General features: G+C 35.8%; 1 protein-coding gene across 1 annotated transcript in view; it reads left to right on the top strand.

The window, feature by feature from the left end:
* Window positions 1-152: 152 nt before the first annotated feature.
* The window catches only part of adgb (androglobin), a 39,427-nt gene continuing 18,206 nt past the window's right edge, over window positions 153-21,373 (top strand). The window contains 19 exon segments of the mRNA XM_042746532.1: window positions 153-528; window positions 1,225-1,360; window positions 1,722-1,811; window positions 4,213-4,284; window positions 4,401-4,598; window positions 6,058-6,197; window positions 7,234-7,323; window positions 9,301-9,464; window positions 10,733-10,813; window positions 13,199-13,287; window positions 14,018-14,192; window positions 14,343-14,430; window positions 14,801-14,942; window positions 17,969-18,011; window positions 19,325-19,493; window positions 20,111-20,115; window positions 20,385-20,498; window positions 20,824-20,931; window positions 21,023-21,155. Coding sequence (XP_042602466.1) covers window positions 452-528; window positions 1,225-1,360; window positions 1,722-1,811; window positions 4,213-4,284; window positions 4,401-4,598; window positions 6,058-6,197; window positions 7,234-7,323; window positions 9,301-9,464; window positions 10,733-10,813; window positions 13,199-13,287; window positions 14,018-14,192; window positions 14,343-14,430; window positions 14,801-14,942; window positions 17,969-18,011; window positions 19,325-19,493; window positions 20,111-20,115; window positions 20,385-20,498; window positions 20,824-20,931; window positions 21,023-21,155 — 2,114 coding nt within the window. The 5' untranslated portion in view covers window positions 153-451.

The raw sequence follows: 21,373 nt of genomic DNA, 5'->3' as shown, positions 1-21,373 counted from the left end.
TTACTTGTAATCTTGTGTACTAATGGCATTTATATGCAACGTTGTGCTTCTCTTGTTGTTATATGTGTTCATATGCAATAAAAAAAAAAAAAAAATAAAAATAAAATAAAACCTAAAAGAAGAATCGGTTCTTTGAAATGAACTATTCGAGAGAGGAGAAAAGAGACGAGTCTTTCTTCCTATCGCTAAACGACAGTGGATAGACTCAGGGGTTTGTTTTGGGAGGTCAGGAGGAGTTCATTGGCGCGAGGTGGAAATAAAGCCCTGCGCTCGTGCTGTCGGCAATCCCAAGCGATCCTGTCGCCTAGCAACATGGCAAACTTTCCCTACTGCCTGAGTCTCACCCTGGGCATCGCTTCCTATTCATCATTATCTTTCGTGCTTTAATCAGCCAAGTGTTGCTTCAAACTATGAACTCTTAGATTAGAAATAAGGCCTGCGAACACTTGCAATGTCGAAGACACCCAAGAAAAAGACGTCCTCCTCCAGCCTCGTCGCTTCTTCGCCTGGACACTCTCCCAAAAAAGAGTAAGATTTGGCTAAAGCTTTGTTAACACAACCTCGCTATGTTTATGCCCTCGAAATATTTTAATAATATGGATAAGTCACAGATAATATAATTAATAAAACATTTATTCCACCATATATCTTTACTGTATTGTGTTTGTTCTCTTTACGGAAGTTGTTTATGTTTTTAGTAAAATATTGGGGGACAGTCGGTAACGATACATGTAACAGTTAGTTTTGAATTTGACAACATACAACATTTGTATCTGGCAAGTTAATATATCACATTTTCTGGCAACTTTTATGAGTGCCTAACACAAAATTGTGTATTTTTGTTTACATAAACAACAACATGCCTACTTTTCTAACATTAATAACATAGAATCACATTTTCTTTGTAGTAGGTTAATACACATAATTTACACATTTCTGCATCCTTTTTTTCTGAATTTAGCATTCAGTTTAGCTAGAATTTTGTTCCCTGAAGAAGAAGAAGAAAAACAGTGTTTGGTATAATGTGTGCAAAGGAAAATAAAGTTTTAAACCTAAATATATAGTAGGTACTGTAGGTAGAGAGAGAGATAGATAGTAATATGCGGTTTAGATTGAAAATAAGAATTGAAAAGACCCATAACAAATCATGCAAATTCAAATGAAATTATTATATTAAATAGTCATCTTTTTAAATAGTTTACATTAAAAATGCACTGTCTCTAGAGCATCCTCAGCGGTCAGTGCATCAGAAAGTCCTGAAGAGCCAAAGAAGAGTCTCATCTCTCTCTGGCCAGAGTGGAGCGACATTGAGGTCAATGCTGAGAAATGGGATGCAGCTAAAGCCTCTAGGGATAGCAAGGTAAGAATTGATGAGTCGAATGTGATTTAATATTCAATGTCTTTCCTATATAAAAGCTTTACAGGGCAATGTCAGGATTGGTGAGAGCAGAAATCTGTTTCAGCAAAAAGCTTAGCTTGAGAGATGTACTGTAGCGTTTCAGTTGATGAGTCAGAGTGTTTGGCACCATGCACTTTGTAATTTGATCATCATTTTTAATAGCTTTTATTCTGTTTTGTATTTGTTTTCATCTGAATGTTAAAAAAAAAAAAAAAAAAAAAACCAAACCAGAAAAAAAACAAAACAAAAAAAAAAAAAAAACAAAAAAAAAAAAACAATCTAAAACCATATTGAGCATTTTATGTAACAACATTGCCAACAGCTCTTTGATGATCCAGAAGGGAAGGTTGAACTTCCTGCCTCCTTGAGAGTACACACTTGGAAACGTCCTTCAGAGTGCATACTTAATAAGGTAAGGGTTTATCAGCCATATTAGTAGTTTTCACATCTTTAGCAGGTCCAATAAACAAACTTGAAGAAACTGAATTAACCTGAGTAGGTAAAGTTGAACAGAGTTTGTAACATTTGTCAAGTGTACTTATAAATGTAGTTCTGTTCGATCTGATCTATAACAACATGACACTAAACTATTCCTGTCCTGACATGACCAACCAACACGCATGCAAAGCATACTTGTCTATTTTGTGTGGGTCCTGTTCTTTAGTTGCATGTTTTTTAGGAAAATCCAATCTTAGCCTCAGTAGTGAGCTTAAAGGGGTAATATGATGTTGCTAAAAAGAATATTATTTTGTGTATTTTGTGTAATGCAATGTGTTTATGCGGTTTAAGGTAAAAAAAAAACATTATTTTCCACATATTGTACATTATTGTTTCTCCTCTATGCCCCACCTTTCTGAAACGGATCGATTTTTACAAAGCTCATCGTTCTGAAAAGCAAGGTGTACGATGATTGGCCAGCTATTCAGTGCATTGTGATTGGCTGAATACCTTAACCGTGTGACAGAAATATTATGCCCCTTACCATATTGTGATGCCACGTCCCAGCGCAACGAGACAAAAACATTAAAACCCATTACAAACGAGGCATTTGTTGCATCCAGTGGGGACATAATTATGAATTATAATGACTTATACTGTCTTTTTACGCGTTGCATCATGCCGCATAAACATAAAACCATGTCTGCATTTGTGATCGGAGAAACAACAAGCACTACTCTACACTGAATAAAACTCGCGTTTGAATCATCAGTGGCAAATTCTTTAAATATGAAAACGTACTGACAGGCTGTGAGTCAGAACAGCCGGCATTGTAATCTAATCTCCCAGGATCAGAAAACAGTCTTCCATAAAATGCGCTGCACACATCTGAATATTTGGGTTGAACTGTTCTGGAACAGTGTTGTAAATACAACTTAACCTTTTGGAAGTCCAAACAAAGTATTTACGCTTTCGCAACAAAACACACAGCATCTTCACAACATGGCGGCAGCAGTGGCAGCAACAATAAAGTTATGCCTTCTTTCTTTGCGTGAACATTTGAGCAGTGTTATGCAAATCTTCCCACATCGTGACGTAGACGTGGGGGCGTGTTTGAACGAGGCGTTTTAGGAGGCCGTGGACCAGTCTTAACTTTTATAAAGAATATCTCTATGGGTTTGAGACTTTAGTCTTTGCAACTTAAGGGATCTTATCTATTCACGAACAGCTTGTAACTCTCCAAAGAGAAAGGAAAACTTGAAATCGCATCATATGACTGCTTTAATTGATGCAATCTGTTTATGCCGATTTCATTAGAGTTCAGGTTGTGATTAAATTACATCATGCCCAGCTCAACATTATACAATTATTCCTCCATTTTGATGAGTCTAGGCAAGTCATGGGATGCTAAATAGTCACAACAAGCAGCAAAATCACAAGGCAATCAAGCCTAGGCACTAGAGGTCTGAAACCAATTATTTTTGCCATCTGACTAGCTGTATTTAAGATGTTTAATTGACAGAACGAATGAAAGTCAGCTCTGTTGTCATTTCCATGGCAACAGTTGGGATAAAAATATGATAACTGTGATTTTTTTTCTCTCCAAGTATGTGAGTGATACTAAGAGTCTTCAATTTACATTTGATTAAAAGTCCATTAACAGAAGATTATCAAATATTCATGGATTCATGTCCCTCAGAGGGTCAATATGATCTGTGATGGGGAAAAAACCTTTGGGAAATGTGAGAACAATTTGTATATTTTTCATTTCTTTGAGCACACAAATTGTAATATCTAATACACCCAGTGTGCACAACTATAATCACTTTCAGTAATCAATAATAACTTTCATAATGTTTTATGGTGCGATCTCAAATAATCACACTGAGTTTGGGGTTGGTAAGTGTTTTTGAAATAAGACTCTTATGCTCAGCTGAATTTATTTGATCAAAACTACAGTAAAAAGAGTAAAATTGTCAAACAGTATTATAGTTTAAAGGAACTGAAACTTTGAAATGAAATTTATTCTTGTAATAATTTTCAGCAACCATTACTACAGTCCTCAGTGTTACATGAGCCTTCAGAATTCATTCTGATATGCTCATTAAAAAAATCTTCTTGTTATGAATGTTGAAAACAGTCATGCTGCTTAATATTTTTGTCTAAAACATACTTTTTCCCCAGGATTCTTTGATGAATAGAAAGTTCAAAAGTAATACAATGCATCACTGCTGAATAAAATGATTAATTTCTTTAAAAAAAATACAGACTTTGAGGTTGTTTTAATTGAGCTGAAGCTAGAAAGCGGAAACTTATCAATGTAGATCTTTAGGAACTGGAATTACTGACAATATGTACCTCATCCTTTCAATCAGACTCCTGTTGTGGTGGAAAATGAAGCTGTCTTCGACCTTACCTCAGCAAATGAGCATTTACTCTCAAGTGAGGTGAGTGATTAAATCATTTCGGATGGCCTGCATTACTGATTGGAACTAAGAATAATTAGTTTAGTTGGAATTAACTTACACTTTGTCACTCTTCGTCCTGCATGGCGATTTCACAGCTTATGCGATGGGTCATTAGTGAGCTCTACATTCTGTGGAAAGTCTGTAACACAGGAGAGGAGAAGGCCATCTCCACAGAAATAGTTCCCAGCCTTTGGAAACCCTGGGAACACATTTACTCCCTGTGTAAAGCAGTGAAAGATCACATGCCCCTCTATAATGCCTATGGGAAGTATGTCATTAAACTCTACTGGATGGTAAGTTCAGGCTGAGTATCGACACCATAATACTTGTATTGTGTAACACTGAAATAGCTAAATTTACATGCACACACACAGTGGTCTAATCAGTATATCACTATGTTATGTCAGATGATCCATTATTCAGCATTCATAAGTGCAACATTTATTTGTTTTTTACCAGATGCTTTTATCCAAAGTGACTTACAAATGAGGAATAATACAATCTATTTCACACACACACACACACACACACACACACACACACACACACACACACACACACACACACAAAAACTTTACTAATAGCAAGCAGTGAAATTGTTGGGTTTTGGTTTTTGAATGTTGAATTTTTTTTTTTAGAAAACTACTTTCTGTCAGCTTTGTTTCCCTTTGTTTTGAATAACTTGAAGAGTTTTGTTAAAAAAAAAAAAATCAATGAAAACTCAAAGTAATGGTCTTCAGTGAAAAAATAATTTGGAATGACTAAAGGAAGAGTTCAGCAAAAATTGACAGTTCAGTTGTAAAAAAAAACTCACCCTCATGTTATTTCAAAACGTTTTGTTTTTTTCATCTGTTGAACACAAAAGAATCTTTAATGGACAAGAGGTTCCGGTTGGTGATTCACAAAATTGGCAAATATGCCCAAAATTATTTGGATTGGCTATAGTGTAAAAATGTACACAACAAATGTACACAGGCCACTCAACATCTATTGTAGCATATGTCCACGTTTCCTGCTGGAAGGACACTGTGTCCTTTAGGTGGTGATTAAGTGAGAACACAATGCTTATCAGGGAGCCAAGAGAGTCAGTAGAACTGTTACTGTCAGATTGCTCTATCCTCTGGGCACAAGAAACTGAGAAACAATTATTTACCTTAACAGCTCTTAATCTTAAATGAGCAAACAGTGACCTACACGCAGGTAACAGTGATTTGTTTGACAGGTGATATAAAACACTCTCTCAGGCACAAAAGCATTTTAGATAAGGCCTATGTGCTGGGCAATAGTTATTTTGTTGCTGACTTATCTTCTAAGTTCACGCTCTTTAATAAAACTCTATTAGAGTTAATGATGTTTATCACTGTATTTTACACTGCTGATTTTACTGTGTACAAAATATGCACTAATGAACCATAGACTTTAAAGGCTCATCTTACTACTGATTGATACACCTTCAAATTAGTTTCTATTAAGATGAGTTTGATGGTGAGCAGATCATTAAACTCTGAATTTTATATTACTCCGGTATATATCACAGCACATCCATGAGTGAATTAATGTCATTTAACAAATGTGGAGTCCCATAAATCATGCTATTAATGGCCTGTCCAGATGGAATGTGTGTCCATTATATGAAGAATCTTTTTGCAGCACACAAAAATGGTTTTCAACCCTGTTTTTACCTAGATATTTTAGAGTGCTGTTTCATTAATGAATGTACTTTTTTACAAGAATTGTCTTCTGCTTTCTTAGGGAAGTTGGAGGAAGATTACTGTTGATGACATGCTACCATTTGACAAGGATGATAACCTTCTGCTTCCTGCTACTACAAACCAATCAGAGCTTTGGCCGATGCTGTTAGCTAAAGGCATACTAAAGGTGGCCAGTACTGAGTGAGTCTTTGAAAATAAGTGTTTGAAATGTCTTTGAGTCTAATTTTTTTAATTAATTGGATGATCTAGTTCACAAAACCAGCCTGGATGATCCTTTCATGAATCTGACTGACCAGGTTCTCAAATTTAGCACACTTGACTCAGTGATCCAGAAGTAATGCTTAACTCACTGAAGTGGATGTTAATTATTGAGTAAAAACTTAAATTTCAGTCTGAATGTCAGACAAAGCTTGGAATATAGGGATCACTTTAATGATGTTTTAATTATACTTTAGCGTTCTTTTTGAAACGACAGTCTCCATGCGTTGTAATTGCATGCAAATGAGCATGTACATTATTCAGAATATCTGTTTTGTGCTCCATAGAAGAACTAATTTTTTCATGATGTAAATGTTTAATCTAGTTTAGGAAATGAGAATCTCTGAGCCACTTAATCATTTATGGTTCTAAATAATATGAACAGGAAACAAAAAAGCACAATGATGTCCTTCCAGGGGGCTTTTTCCCAATTAACACACATATACATGCTGTGAAATTCTTTACTGCCAAGGTTTGGTGCAGAAGCGATCACAGCCATCACTCACCTGAAGCCACAGTACATTCTTTTTTTAAAGCGTGCTTGTCCTCTTGTGTGGCAGTGATAATGATGGAATGGTTCTTTGCGTGAAGATGAACAGTGAAATCGTGCAGTTAATTAATAGCTGCCGGACTGGTTGAATACAGCATCCCGTGAGGCACAATTAGAGCATCAGCCATCTGGTTTCTTTAGAGAAAGAGAGCAAGAGGTCACACACACACACACACACACACACACACACACACACACACACACATAGACATGCACAGATCAATGTCTGAAATGACACATAGTGGAGCTGGAACTGAGTGTGCATATTCATGCAGCCCTTACTGAGCGTAGAACAATTGCTAGTATTTTAAGATGTACCCACACGTATTTGTATGTATTGTATGGGTGTCCAGCAAACAAGTAACTTATTAGATGTGTGACAATGATGTTATGGTGTTCTCTCTCCAGTACTCCAGTCTCAGGCTCCGGGAGAGAGTTTGGAGAGTTTACAGTCATCCACTGTCTCACCGGATGGATACCGGAGATCATTCCTTTAAAGTGAGACTCTCTTTAAACTCTCTTCAAACTTAAAATATCACTCTACTGTGGATTCCTAAAGTTAACAAATACTGTGTGTTTCAAAGTTGAGTATTAGTTAAAGGCCATAATAAATTATTAGGATTTATTAGCTGAAATGTATCATTAAGTTATTAAAATTATAATTGAAGGCTATAGCATTAATAATTTTATTTTTTTATTAAGTAATAAAAGTCTTGTTAGACATGGCCTTATGGCAGTTGTGATTTTTAAATTAAATGTGGTGATTAAAAGTTATCTTTTTTGGAAGATTCAGCACACCTTTATTAATTTACAGATTGATTGCCAATTAAGGTTAGTACACAACTTCCCAGTGACCCCACACAGAACACGCAGTTTAGAGAAAGGATGGATGGAGTTTGTGGTGTCCCTTACAAATACAATGTTATTAAGATGTTAAGAATTTTGTCAAAAACCCTACTTTGCCTTGGGCATTTGCAAACTTTTATTCTGCACTGTACATTTTTACATGGTTTATATTATAAGGTTTAAGATAATGTACATAATTTTTTAAACAACAATTAACAGGCTGGTATGAAAAGTTGACATGAAAAGGAAATTCCCCCAGTCTGTTTTCTAAAAACATATTTATCTAATTGTGAACAATTCATCCATGTATATGTTTAATTAAAGACTTGAAATGTTGACTTGCATTCGGTGTTTAACATTGACTCTCACAATTTTTTATTTTTGCTTTTTTGCTTTGTTTCATAGTTAATAGTTTGTTCTATCAGCCTACCATTGTCTTTATGTCTGTGGTATGTGCTAACAAGCTTCATTAAGCTGTGCTCTGCGATCCACAGAATGTCCTTCTTTCCTCTCAGTGTGTACAGATGCCACCCTTATTAGAAGAAAATGGGCTGCAGACACTATGTTGTTGTTCTGCAAACAAATAGCTGGTCTTCACCGCCGTTCTGGCTTTATCCAGTTACTGCAGGAATGTTGTTGTTGTGAAGTTTGCATGTAACTTTCTCTTCTCTAGCGTTTGACTCTGTCTCTGTAGTTTGTTGTCACGTCCTCAGCAAAACTCTCACATCTGCTCTGTTTTGGGAAACACAGCGTGGTGTCTTGTAATTTACGCTCTGATGAGTTTCCGTGTTTCATAGACTCCTCAGAGGACAGTACACACATTCAGAGAGTGTACGCTCGTATTTTGGAGAAATAAATTGCTGTGAGATGAGTGCACACATCTTGCTGTCATAGCTTCTAGAGTGCTATCATTTTTTTTCAAGGCTTGACTTGTGTGTGTGTATCAAACTAGGGTCTCCTGAGGTCATTTACTCCATGCTGCAGCCCTGCAGGATTTTGTAGTCGTATCTCACTCCAACAGCTCACATATTTACCAGAACATCAGAGAGCCAAGAGAGTCCAAGAAATCCATGTAGCACCTGATAGCCAAACATTTTGACAAAATTTCAGCATGAAATTAGAAAACATGGGCAAGCAGATGACTGTAAAGAACCTTTTCAAAGATTACCAAGAATGCATATTAACTTTAAAAAGTTCAGAGGTCAGTTTGATTAAATAAATGGAGCACTGACCACAAACTTTTGAACGTTATTGTACGTAAATGGAACGTTAATGATTCAAGTTAAAAACAAGTGAGAGAGTGTGTTGTTTTCATTTGTTTTTATTGGTTTAGACCTTTATTCAAGCTGTAGTCATCACCTCTCCTAGTTAAGTGAGCATTGCTTGCCTTTCCTCTAATTGCTCTTTATTGATTGGTCCAAAGTCCAGAGGCTTGTTTGTTCAGCTTTATTATGTTCATCCATTGATCCTGTGACTAGACATTAAATTGATACAAGCCTTTTGTTAGTCCAGGCTTAAATAGGCTTTAATCAATTGAGATTATTAGATAAGTTCACAGTAAAATGCTAATTATGCAATGGAGATCAAAACATTAGACTCTAATCTTCCATGTGTTAATGTCATTCTCAGATCCCAGTATACAGGGAAAATTTGGGAATTTCTGAGGGACAATATTCCTCAATTCCAGTTGGAGGAAGAGAGCTCAGAGGAGACTATGACTACTGACCTAACGACAACAGATTCTAATATGAATGAGATCAAGAGCGAATCTCCCACAGTACTGAAGAACAGAGGTACAGACCTGCACACACATTGCAGTCATTTATCCATTAACAGTCAGTATGTCACATCTCTGATTAAAAGACACCGGCAGAGAGAGTAAATGAGATAATCGATACGGCAAGATAACCAGCTGTGTAAATTGGCTCTTTTTTGAGTTTTTCTAATAAAACTTTAAAATGGTCTGAGTGCTTCAGAATTCAAAGTCATTTAAGTTTGACTGTGTAAAATATCAAGTGTTTAACAAGTATTTGAGGCTTCTCAGTCGATAATACTTTCTGTTAACACTCTTTGTCAGTTAGGCTAATGAAAGCCATAATTATGATTTTTATTCTGAATGTTGCAGTGTGGAGGTTTAGTGGTACAATGGTAATCTTTTGACCTCATACATAGAGATACAATGGCAGTATTCAGAGAGAATAGCGGTATTATTAGCCATAGGTTTAAAATCTTCAGGGCCTCACATGATCAATCTGAAGCCCTGTGGTTAAAGCTGTTAAGCTGTTAAGAGTGGAAGACCTCATTTTTGGATGACATTAATTTTTGATGGGTTTCAGTTTGTGTGTGTTGGCTTTGAGGTCATCTACATGCTAGTGCACACCTAAATGTTGATTAAATGTTGATGAAAACGAAACCTTTAGCAGATTTACAAATAAAAATAAATTAAAAAATTTATAAGTATCTTGTGGGAAAAGGCACAAAAATATTGATGACTCAATATTTAAAACTCAGTTTTTAATACATGATTTCAGGGCCTGGAAAAGTCATGGAAATTGATGTAGTCAATCAAACTTTTTCTGGTAATGCTCAAGTTATTTATTTGCATAGAAAGTACTTTTTTTGTGAGTATCATGGGAAAAAAATCATGGAAATGTATAATATGATATATAATAATAAATAAATAATATTATGAAAGAAATGTAGTATACCCCTTACACTGTATACCATAAGAAATGGAAATTGCTATAGTGAGTGTCATGAAAAAAGCCATGGAAATGTATAATATACTAATAATATTCTAAAGATATTGCCAAACGTCATTTTTCCCCCATAACAGTCAAATTATTTCTATTATTTCTATTTAAATTATTTCTAAGTATTTCTCAATTATTTCAATTTTTTGAAAATTCATATTCAGCCAAAACAAAAGGACGGAATGATCATCATATTTAATGTTGTAAATTAATAATAGTAGTACAAAAAACAGCAATTGTCATTATAGTGTGGGTCTTTTAAGAAGATCCTTATGGTTTGGCCTGAAATGTTATGTTTTTCTTGTCAGAGTCTGCTATGAGGAAGAATAAAGTTGACGACCAAGACAGAAAGACCATTCAGCCCAAAGCAGCTATCCATGCTCATAACAGTGAGTTTGAAATCTCTTGTTTTTTTTTTTGTTTTTTTTTTTTTTGTGTTGTTTGTGTGAAAACAGACATTTTCATACATGGTTCTTTTCCCCTCTCTCCTCGCTATACATTATTCACTCTGAAAAATGTAGTTGAGGTATGAATATTTGATCCTCATACAGAAACACTCTATATGCTCTCTGTAAACGGCTATTAATAATTTGCAGCCAACGTGGCATTGAGCTTTCCATAAAGCAATGGTGATCTGTTTAGCAGTGCATTAATGGTAAAATGACCCATACGTGTCAGTCTGTCCTTTCTGACTCCTAGTCTTCAGGTAGCACCCAATTCCATCTCCATGCATCACTTCTTCTGCAGGTTCATGTATTATGGAATCAGTGCCACAGCCATCACTGCAAGATGTGTATCATGAGCATGAATAAATAAAACAACCCCCTTTCTGTGTTTGTGTGTGCATAACCATATTTGTGTTTCCTCCGAAGAAGTGTGCAGCAGTGTTAATCTGTGTGTGTTTGTGTCAGACTGTGAACAGAGCGCCAGTGTTTTTCTCTCAGGTAGTATGATTTGAATTGAATTATTTGGCATGGCCTCGGGCAAGCACTGTCAATTCTGTCACTGTGCAGTTTATGACTGAAATATGCAAGGAGAGCAAAGAGCAGCGAATCATGCACACACACGCACTCACACATACACAATATGCATCAATTTTATACTGACCTGCTTAAAAAAGCTCAGTGCTGTTGTGATAAGGAGGTGTGATTGTCGGTATGCATGTAAACATGGATTTACGACATGTCTGTGGAGACTAACGATTTGATGAGTCTATTGAGACTAATGGTTTGCTGTTCAGATAGACTGTTTTGGATAATTGGCTTCTGCAAGCGAGTGGTTCAGATTACACTGGGATAATGCAGTGTTTGCTGCTGAAAATCGCTGTCTCTCTCTTGTTATCCTCTATAAACATTCCATCTCTCTTTCATTTGCTCTGTCCTCTTATCTATAGGGTCCTTTAATCCATATAATGAATCCATCCCCTCTGTCTTCCTCTCACTTCCTCTGGGTGTATGATACTAATTAATGGGTTGGAAATTATAACATGCTTTGACATATATCACTTTGGCAGCGTGGCCTAGATCTTCAGAGCCTAAAGCGGTATCTCTTTTATTGAAACATACACACACATGATCGCTGTTCATTCTATTTATGGCACTTTCCATGAATAGGACACAAAATAGGTCCTGCACTTCTTAAAATCTTTTTTATTTCTTTTTCAACAAACTGTGAAAGGAGGTGCTTAACCTTTAGAAAATGTTAATTGTCAACCTCAGGTGGCCAATATTATATGATCTATTTTATTTATAAGTTTTCAAACCTTTTATCACATTTAGGACAAGCCTAAACACAGTTTAAAACTATGATTTTTTTATTTTTTTTATTTGAATAAATAGTGCATTTTAGATTCTTAATTTATCACTCTGTGGGATATAGCTAGTTTGGGCTCAAAGGTTGCTTTATAATACTGATTACTAAGGAGAAAATCAAGAAAAGCAAATTAAAATTAAGCAAAATATTATTTTTGGCAATTAAAATTAGTTAAGAAATTAATTATACATATAAAATTGATATAAAACACTTAGTTTACTATTGTTATTAGATTGTCAACATTTTAGGGTTTGGTTTTAATTGTTGGATAGATTAATCAAGGCAGGCTAAAGTTACTGTCTTTGTTCTTACAATAAATAAATAAAAAGGAACCCAGTAACCAACTATACTTTATTTTATGGATAGTATCTTAATAGTATTCAACTGTTTGCAGTATATTGTGTTTCTAAACATGAAGTGCAAGCGGTCAAATTAACATTATAATTTAACCCACAAGCTGAGCCTGGCCCCTTTCTTATCTTTTTCCCTCTCTTCCTTTTGGCCTTGAGCTTGATCATGTAACAGTCAGGGCACTGATGGCCTGATAAGAGATCAGAGATGGCCTTGGGAGATGAAGATCAAACACTGATAATGCAGTGCCTCTGTTCCTTCCTCTACACTAGAAGTTTGTGTGCTATGTGAATTAGGAAAATATGGTTTGACAGATTACAGTGCCTTCTCCGCTGTTCCTGCCTTTGTCTTTGAAACTCATGCCTTGATCTATCCACTCATTCTCTCTTCCTCTTATTCAAAATAGACTGCACTCCATTCATTTCATTGTGCTTTAAGTATTAAAGAGACGGAAGCCTGACAATGGGAAAAAAGTTCATCTTAGATTTTGAGGGCCTGCAAAGTTTTCATGCATATAAAGTAGAAATGACACTTCTTTCATGTATACTTCTTTTAGTCTTTTTCACAAATGCTCTTTCTTTCTCTCTCTTTCTTTCTTCTTTCTGATTTAGCCACTGGTCCTATTCCTCAGATGGTAGTGTGTGCCAGTTATCAACCCTTGCATCTGATGGAGAAAAGAACCTCAGTGCTTACAAGGATGGTAAGCACGTTTTTCAATCCGTAGAATATACACTACCATTTACAAATTGAAGTGATTTTTTTTTTAAGAAGTCCATATTTCTGTTTAACATGGATACATTAAATTGATCAAAAGTGACAGAAAAGACATTTATAATATTTTAAAAGATTTGTTTCAAATAAATGCTGTTATTTTTAACTTTTTTCTTTAAATAACCCTGAGAAAAAAACAGTATATTTGAAGTGATTTCTATATTGTAATAATATTTTATAGTTTTTGTGTTTTCACTTTGTTCTTGATTAAAAATATATATCTATATGCAGCATTTGGGAGAATAACTAAAAAACTAAAACTAACAAATCTTACTGAGCTCAAACATTTGAACAATATATATTATATTATATTATATTATATTATATTATATTATATTATATATATATATTATATTATATTATATTATATTATATTATATTATATTATTGAATAACATAAAAATGGGGACAAAAATTGGGATGTGCTCATTTGATTTAATAGATTTAAAATGATATCCTCACCCAGTTTGTTTGATATGATGTCTCCACCGAGCATTTACCTAAAGCACATTAATGTGCAAACCTGCTCCAAACATACTCTCCCTCCCTCTGTCTTAGTCTCAAGCAATATTTGTCTCTGTTTGGATTAGTGCTGGCTGTCTAATGCGTTAAGTTTCTCTTCTATAATCTATGATCGTGGTTGGTGGCGTGTTCTCCAGGCTGATTCCTCGGAGAGTCTGAGACAGTATGGGCTCTCTCAGCTCTTCAGTCACCCTGTGCTGCTCACCTGCACTCGAGACTGCCCCCTGGTGGCCCCTCCTAAACCTCCCCCAGTTCCTCAATGGAAACTCATCAGGCCCCGCAAACAGTCTAACATTACTGATGAACCCAAGGGTAAGATGTGTTTTTATGTGTGTTTGTTTTAATTTAGCATGTAACTACTTTTATATATATTATGATATTCATATGATAATATTTTATGTTAAAAATGATTATATATATATGATTGCTCTAGAGGGATCAAACTATGTTTTTGCTCTTAAGAACCCCCAGTTCAGAAGCCAGAGCAGTTCATTGAAGTTTCCAGCCCCTTTATCAACTACAAACTCATGGCTATGGCTGCACATGACATGTAAGCTGTGTGTGTACTGTATGTATGTTTTAGTGTGTGTGTGTTTGTACTGCAGACTGCGAATATGAGCTTTATTTCATTTCCAGGTATTCAGTTGCACGTGTGAGTACATTAGCACAGTGTGTGCTAAAAGCAGTAATTGGTTGTGTGGGAGAGTCAAACAGGGACAGAGACTGTATTGAAGCTCTCATTGTACTGCTCTTGAGCACAAGACAGTATTCAGTCTCACTTAAGTAGTCTGAAACTCTTTAGAGCATGAAACATTTGTACTTAACCTCAGGAAGTGGTGCTTTTGTTTTATGTTTTTCGAGGATACAAACACAAGATAGTAATGCTTGTAATTAAATACAGCATTTGTGTGTGTGTTTAGGGAGCAGGGTGGTGTAAAGAGGCTTGGATATAATTCTAATCTGACCTCCTTCTCTGAAATGGATGATAGTGAAGATGACCACACTAAGAATGACATCACCCAGAAAAGCCTAAATGCATTGGACACCACTGAAAACTCCCAGGTATCGCTGAAAGAAATTGATATGTTGTTTTAAGCTATTATGTGATAGGAGCACCACCGTTTAAAAGTTTGGGGTCAGTAAGATTTTTTTTTTTACTGTTTTTAAAAAAAACGTCTCCTGTGCTCATCAAGGCTGTATTTATTTAATTAGAATACAAAAAACAGTAATATTGTGAAATATTTTAACAATTTAAACTAACTGTTTTCTATTGTAATATATTTTGAAATATAAATGATTCCTGTAGTAGCAAAACTGAATTTTCTGGGGCCATTGCTGCAGACTTCAGTGTTTTTCAAAATCTTCAAAATCAATGAAAATCTAAAATCTTTTAATATGCTGATTTTTGTCCACACAAAACATTATTGGCAACAACGTTGAAAACAGTTCAGCTGCCTTTTTTAATATTTTAAGATATTTTGATGAACAGAAAGTTCAAAATAACTTTTGTAAAAAAAAATAATAATAATTTTGTAACATTATAAACATCTTTCACTTTTGATCAAATTAATGCATTCTTTCTGAATGAAAGTATGCATGTCTTTCAAATCTTACAACCCCAAACTTTCGAACGGTATTTTATGTTGTATAAATGGTGACAGCTCTCTCTAAACAGATGCAGTCGAGGGTGTGACTGTACTCCAGGGGTTGCGCTGTGTGGCAGTGTGTTTCAGTTTATGCCATCTGTACAAGCAGTGTGCATCGAAATGTTCTGCTCTCTGGCTGTAGTGCGACTGGTGGCCAGGAGGCCGAGACAGGCTATGACATCGTCTAACGCCCCTCTCTTTCCAGCTCCAAATGTCATTCTGCCTGTCTCCCTAATCAAGAGAGTGCCTCTGGCAGATCCAGCATTAGAGAGATAGAGAATAAGAGAGAGAGAATGGTAAAACACGCGTGCCTCGTTGCATAAAAGGACAGGTCATGTCCTCGGAATGATATAAAAAGCAGCACAATTAGCCTGTCAGTCATCAGAGTGGATGTCTCACAAGGGGTTCAGCTTAGATCGGACTGAGACAGATAGCTTCCATGTAGTTTGTAAGATAAGTGGACCTGTGTGTATGTGCCTGTGGGATCTAACTGGATTGATGTACCCTTACAGGAATAGTTCACCCAAAAATAAAATCATTAATGTCTTTTACTTACATTATTTACAGTGGCTCTGACCTTCTGTAGAACACAAAATCTGACTGACTATTTATACTGGCCTCTCTTTTCCTCTCCTTTTTTTATATTAAAATTTGTTAATTGAAGTAAAGAAGTAAAAAACCTACATTAAATTAGAGATGTTCCTTGGAAACTTGCTTAAATAAGTTCTAAGTCCTTAAATTACTTAAACTTATGGAAGACCATTTCTGCCACAGAATTAAAAATAAAACAAAGTAATTGTGACTTTTTATTTCACAATTTTTGATTTTTTCTCACAACTGCCCATTTTTATGTTTCTCAATTCTGATTTTTTTTCTCATAATTGCGTGATATAAACTTGCAGTTATGAGTTATATTGTCAGAATTGCGTGATATAAACTTGCAGTTGCGAGTTATGTTAGAATTACGAGTTGTAATGTCAGAATTGTGTGATATAAACTCGCAATTGCAAGTTAGAAAGTCCAATTTTGAGGGGAAAAAGACTGGCTATTTTCTTACAACTGCAAGTTCATTTGTCACAATTCTGACTTTAAAACTCACAATTCTGTTTTATAATGTCAGAATTGGAGGATATGAACTCGAAATTCTGAGAAAAAAGTCACGTAAAATGTGACTTTATATCATGCAATTCTGACTTTATAAAAAGTCATAATTGCAAAATTAAAACTTGCAATTGCGAGAAAAAAGTCAGTATTGCGAGATCGCAAAAGAAGATATTTTGAAGAACATAGGCAACCAAACATTGGAGCCCACTGACTACCATTGTATGGACACAAAACACTGAGACATCTCTCAGAATATCTTCTATGCTCCACAGAGAAAAGAAAGTCATAGTTTTTTTATTTTTTGGTTGAGGTCACCTGATATATTTTAAACCTATATTGAGTTTCTGATAATGTTGTAAGCTGAATTAGGTATGAACAGGAGCTAGTTTACCACAGTAATGTGTGGAATGCATCCTGAGATGTTTACTACCATATTAAAAAATTACATTTAAATTGCTGGACTGCTGGTTCTCTTCTCTTCTCTTCTCTTCTCTTCTCTTCTCTTCTCTTCTCTTCTCTTCTCTTCTCTCTCTCTTCTCTCTCTCTCTTCTCTTCTTCTCTTTCTCTTCTCTTCTCTCTTCGCTCCTTCTTCTCCTCTTCTCTTCTCTTCTTTTCCCTCTTCTTTCTCCCCTCTTCTCTGAATCACTTCTCTTCTCTTCTCTTCCTATCCTCTCTCCTCTCCTCTCCTCCCCTCTGCTCTCCATTCTTTTCCTCCATTCTACTCTTCCCTTCTCCTCACCTCAGATGCGTGGTGAGTCACAGTCTATCTCTGAATCACTGGCGCTGTCTTTTCTTAGATGTGGCGTAGATAGAGCCCCTAATTGTCCTCCACATTTAAATTGCACAGTTGGACGACTCCTCAAGCTTTAAAAGGCTTTCTAAATGACATGAGGTTGGGTTCAATCATGGGAAAAAAGCACATTGGTGAAGTTTCTAAGGCCTACAGCTGGATTGTTTCCATGGTATCACACTGGATTACTGGGTAAAAAAAAAAGAGCACATTCAAATAGTTTTACAAAAATGTGTCTCAATTAGCGAGTAAAGACTGACATGCTAATCAAACCCGTGTCCCCTAATCCTGTCACCATCTGAGTGCCCTTAATGTTTATGGCACTCGCTCTCCTGTGAGCAGTTAATTGAAGGAGAAAACCCTTTCTGGTTGGTGTCCAGATGTCAGATTAGAGGATTTCTCATCTGCTTCTGGAAGCCAAACGGGCTCAGTGCATGCTGACTGGATGAATGTGGACGTCCTCTGTCTCCACTGCTTTCCTCTGCCCTCCTCTGCCATGTCTCTCACAGCTCACCCTGTGCACTTTTTATCCCTCTATTTTCCCCCAGGTAACAGCAGAGGACAAGAAAAAGGACAACAGCATCGCCAACGGTGAGACGTGTCTCCGTAAGCAATGCCGCGGCTCAGTCCGCCCTGTCACTCAAACACATAGCGTATATGTGTAATGCTCATATGCGCCAGTAATATGTTATGTATTGCAGTTAGCAGTAATTTTTGGGTTGAAAGCTGACCTGGAAACACCTCAAGCGAAATATTTTTATTCAAATAATCCATGCCATCATTTACAAGCTATTTTCAGTTGGAAGATTGGGAAAGCATTACTCATTTTCAATTGAGTGCTTCTGGAACAATGTGCAATACAATGAAAGTGAAGTGAAAAGAATGAACTTGTAAAGGCAGACGATAATTCGCCTCACTTATCTCCCTCAAGTCATTGTTTAGCCATCAGAGCAGTGAGGCTAATAGCTGCTGTAATGATATGATAGCTGGCTGCCTTCACAATTGCACTTTCTCGTTTATCCCTCTCTTCCCCATCCAATCCATCTTCTTTTCATCAGCACAAACACAGATGCAAACACACACACATAGACGCATGGCATCATCTCTATCTCTGTGATCATGGTTCATGCGCTTGCCCCTCATCACGACAGGCCAATTATGTGCTTTCCCGGAGAGCCCAGTGTGTTGCTTAGTAACACCTGTGGATAAGTAAATAGAGTGAATGGCTTTGCTACAGCATCTATATTATCATGGTCTAATTGGTCAGCACAGCACGCTGAGTGTAATGACTTCAAGCTGCAATGTATAGCAGTATTTCTCAAAATTGGCATAATGAATTGAGTGACACCAATAAAAGAGCATTTATAAACTCAGTACAGTGCCTGATTGGCTAAATGAGCTTTACTGATTGGTACCACTGAGTTAATAATGGTATTTTCATGAAAAGCTAATCTATCCTAGAAAAATATTTTATGCTGGTTTAGAATGTTTAATTTTTATTCTCAAAGTAGTTGCTTGCTTGAAGTTTACAATTTTTACACTTCGCAATTCACTGTTTTCTAAATGTATGTTATTTGTCTTATTGTGGGCAAATCTTCTGTGTATAATTTGTAAGTCTGCCCCTATCCAGTCAACAACAAATGTATAGTACCAAGTCCCTGCCCTACTTTTTTCTTTTTCAATAATTGGTTTGACTTGGACATATCATAATACAGAAGAAATATCTGTTGCTATTTCTGTTTCATTGCAACTTTAAATTTCAGTAGTTTCCCCAACAGTGCGCATCTAAGTCCCATTGTTAGGTCCTATATTGATAACTGTATAATGCTAAATAAGTAAGACTGTCAGTAAGACATTAATTACTTTTACAATATTATAAAAGTTTTTTTTTTTAACTCTCGAAGATACGGAAGAAGTGAAGTCAACTTCAGTGCCTGACAAAGAGAGGCTGCAGACAGCCAAAGAGTCGGTCCAGCGGTGCATTGCTTTTGCCTCCCAGGATGCATTAGCATCAGACAAACCCCCGCTGCTGGAGACCTGGGTGGACCTGCACAACTTCACTAAATGCTTCCAGTAAGGGTCAATCATCTTTCAGCAATAGTCTAAGCTTATATTATGCTAATCCTTTGCTATTTTGTCAAATGAACTCCTCATGCTCTTAAAATTCCTATTAAGCTGCAGGCTACAATAGGCTAATATCATGTGTTTTGCAGGACACTGTTTGGTTTTTTCACAAGCCAGATACTTATGCACATCAGTGTAAGACATCACACTTTAAGGTAGGGTTTTTGGAAACTTAATATTAAATATAATATATTAATATTTTTACTAGTGTATACTGAAAACTAATAAATATTCTTCTTTTTACATTTGGGGTTACATTTAATTATAATCGCATCATTAAAGTAGGGACATCAACATCAGTTAAAAATTTTGCTATTTAATAGGCTATATGTGATGCAATTTTTTCAGAATTCACCAACAAATAGAAACTTCAAGAGAACAACATTTATTTGAAATGGAAATCTTTTGGCATTATAAGTGTCTTTACTGTCACATTTGATCAATTTAATGTGCCCTTGCTGGAAAAAAAACCCCAAACACAAATAGTTTGCTTAATGAAATAAAAAAAAAATCTAATTTTAACAAATGCTTTCCTATTACTCTTAATTTTCCCCATGAGTCCGTAGCTGTGGTAACACCCTTGCTTACTGTATATATATATATATATATAGATATATATATATATATATCTATATATATATATATATATATATATATATAAGTATATATATATATATATATGACATTCAGAATGCATTATCATAAAAACACCTAATATAAGAATCATCTAAACCTGTTGTTGTGGCATTTGTAATGGTGCTTGGTATAATTATGGTATCTGTGGTGGGAGGGATGTGTTGTGTTAGGAAAAAACATGAAAGTGACTCAATTCTCTGTTAGAACTCCATATCCTCTCGCTGTCTGCTGCTGCATTGTCCAACGTTGTGGCCTCCACCCACTCCATGTCCGCTCATGCTAGACAACCTGATTCAACTGCAATTGTTTCAAACACAGGTACACACACATATACACAAACCAAATGAGAAGTTTTTTGATAACTATGCTGTTTTTTGCTCTCCTCTCCCCATTTTGCTGTAATGCTGGTGAACTTTACTTTATTTAATTTTATATCATCAAAACCAAACATTATATACTGAGAGCATGTGGTTTGATTTAATATTTGGTAATTACTGTGAGTTTATGTAATTGATTGTGTGTGTGTGTGTGTGTGTGTGTGTGTATTCTATTGTCTCCTGAGAAATGCATACAAAAACCGAAACACATTAAGAGTCTGTGCTGATTCTGTTCCATTCTGTCCATTGTTCTTTGCTTCTTTCAGTCTGCAGATGGAAATGTACTCACTTCCTGTTTGTAGATAGCCTGTTACCAACAGAAATTGTCATTGGATTCTCAGCTTTGGTGCACTGGGGAGAGAGTGTGGAAGACAGTAAGGACAGACAGACATACTGTACACACTCAGTTTGTCTGTTCACAGAACATGGATCCTGTCTAAAGTGTGGTGTCTGTTTTGTGCACAGAAAAGGAGTCATCAGCCAGGCCTGGCTCTCTAACGGCCAAGCCTTTCTCGTGGAAGAGCATAGTCTCTGAACTCCCTGTGGTGCAGATTCAAACTACTGCTAGTAAAGCTGTGTTGCTTTCTCTTCCTCCAGGGTAACTATATCACCTCAACTGCCGAATTTTACGCAGCCATTACTCTAGATTCTGGTGTCATATGATCCTTCAGAAATCATTTCTAATATGACTTCTTATATGATTCTAATATAATTGATTTGGAGTTTAAGTAACAGCATTTATTTAAAACAGAAGTGAAATTTGTAAAAAATGAATAAAAAAATATACAAAATATTTAAATAAAAATAATAAAAATA

Source organism: Cyprinus carpio, chromosome B20 (genome assembly GCF_018340385.1).
Source record: "Cyprinus carpio isolate SPL01 chromosome B20, ASM1834038v1, whole genome shotgun sequence".
Lineage (NCBI taxonomy): Eukaryota > Metazoa > Chordata > Actinopteri > Cypriniformes > Cyprinidae > Cyprinus > Cyprinus carpio.
This window is presented reverse-complemented; position numbering and strand designations above follow the sequence as displayed.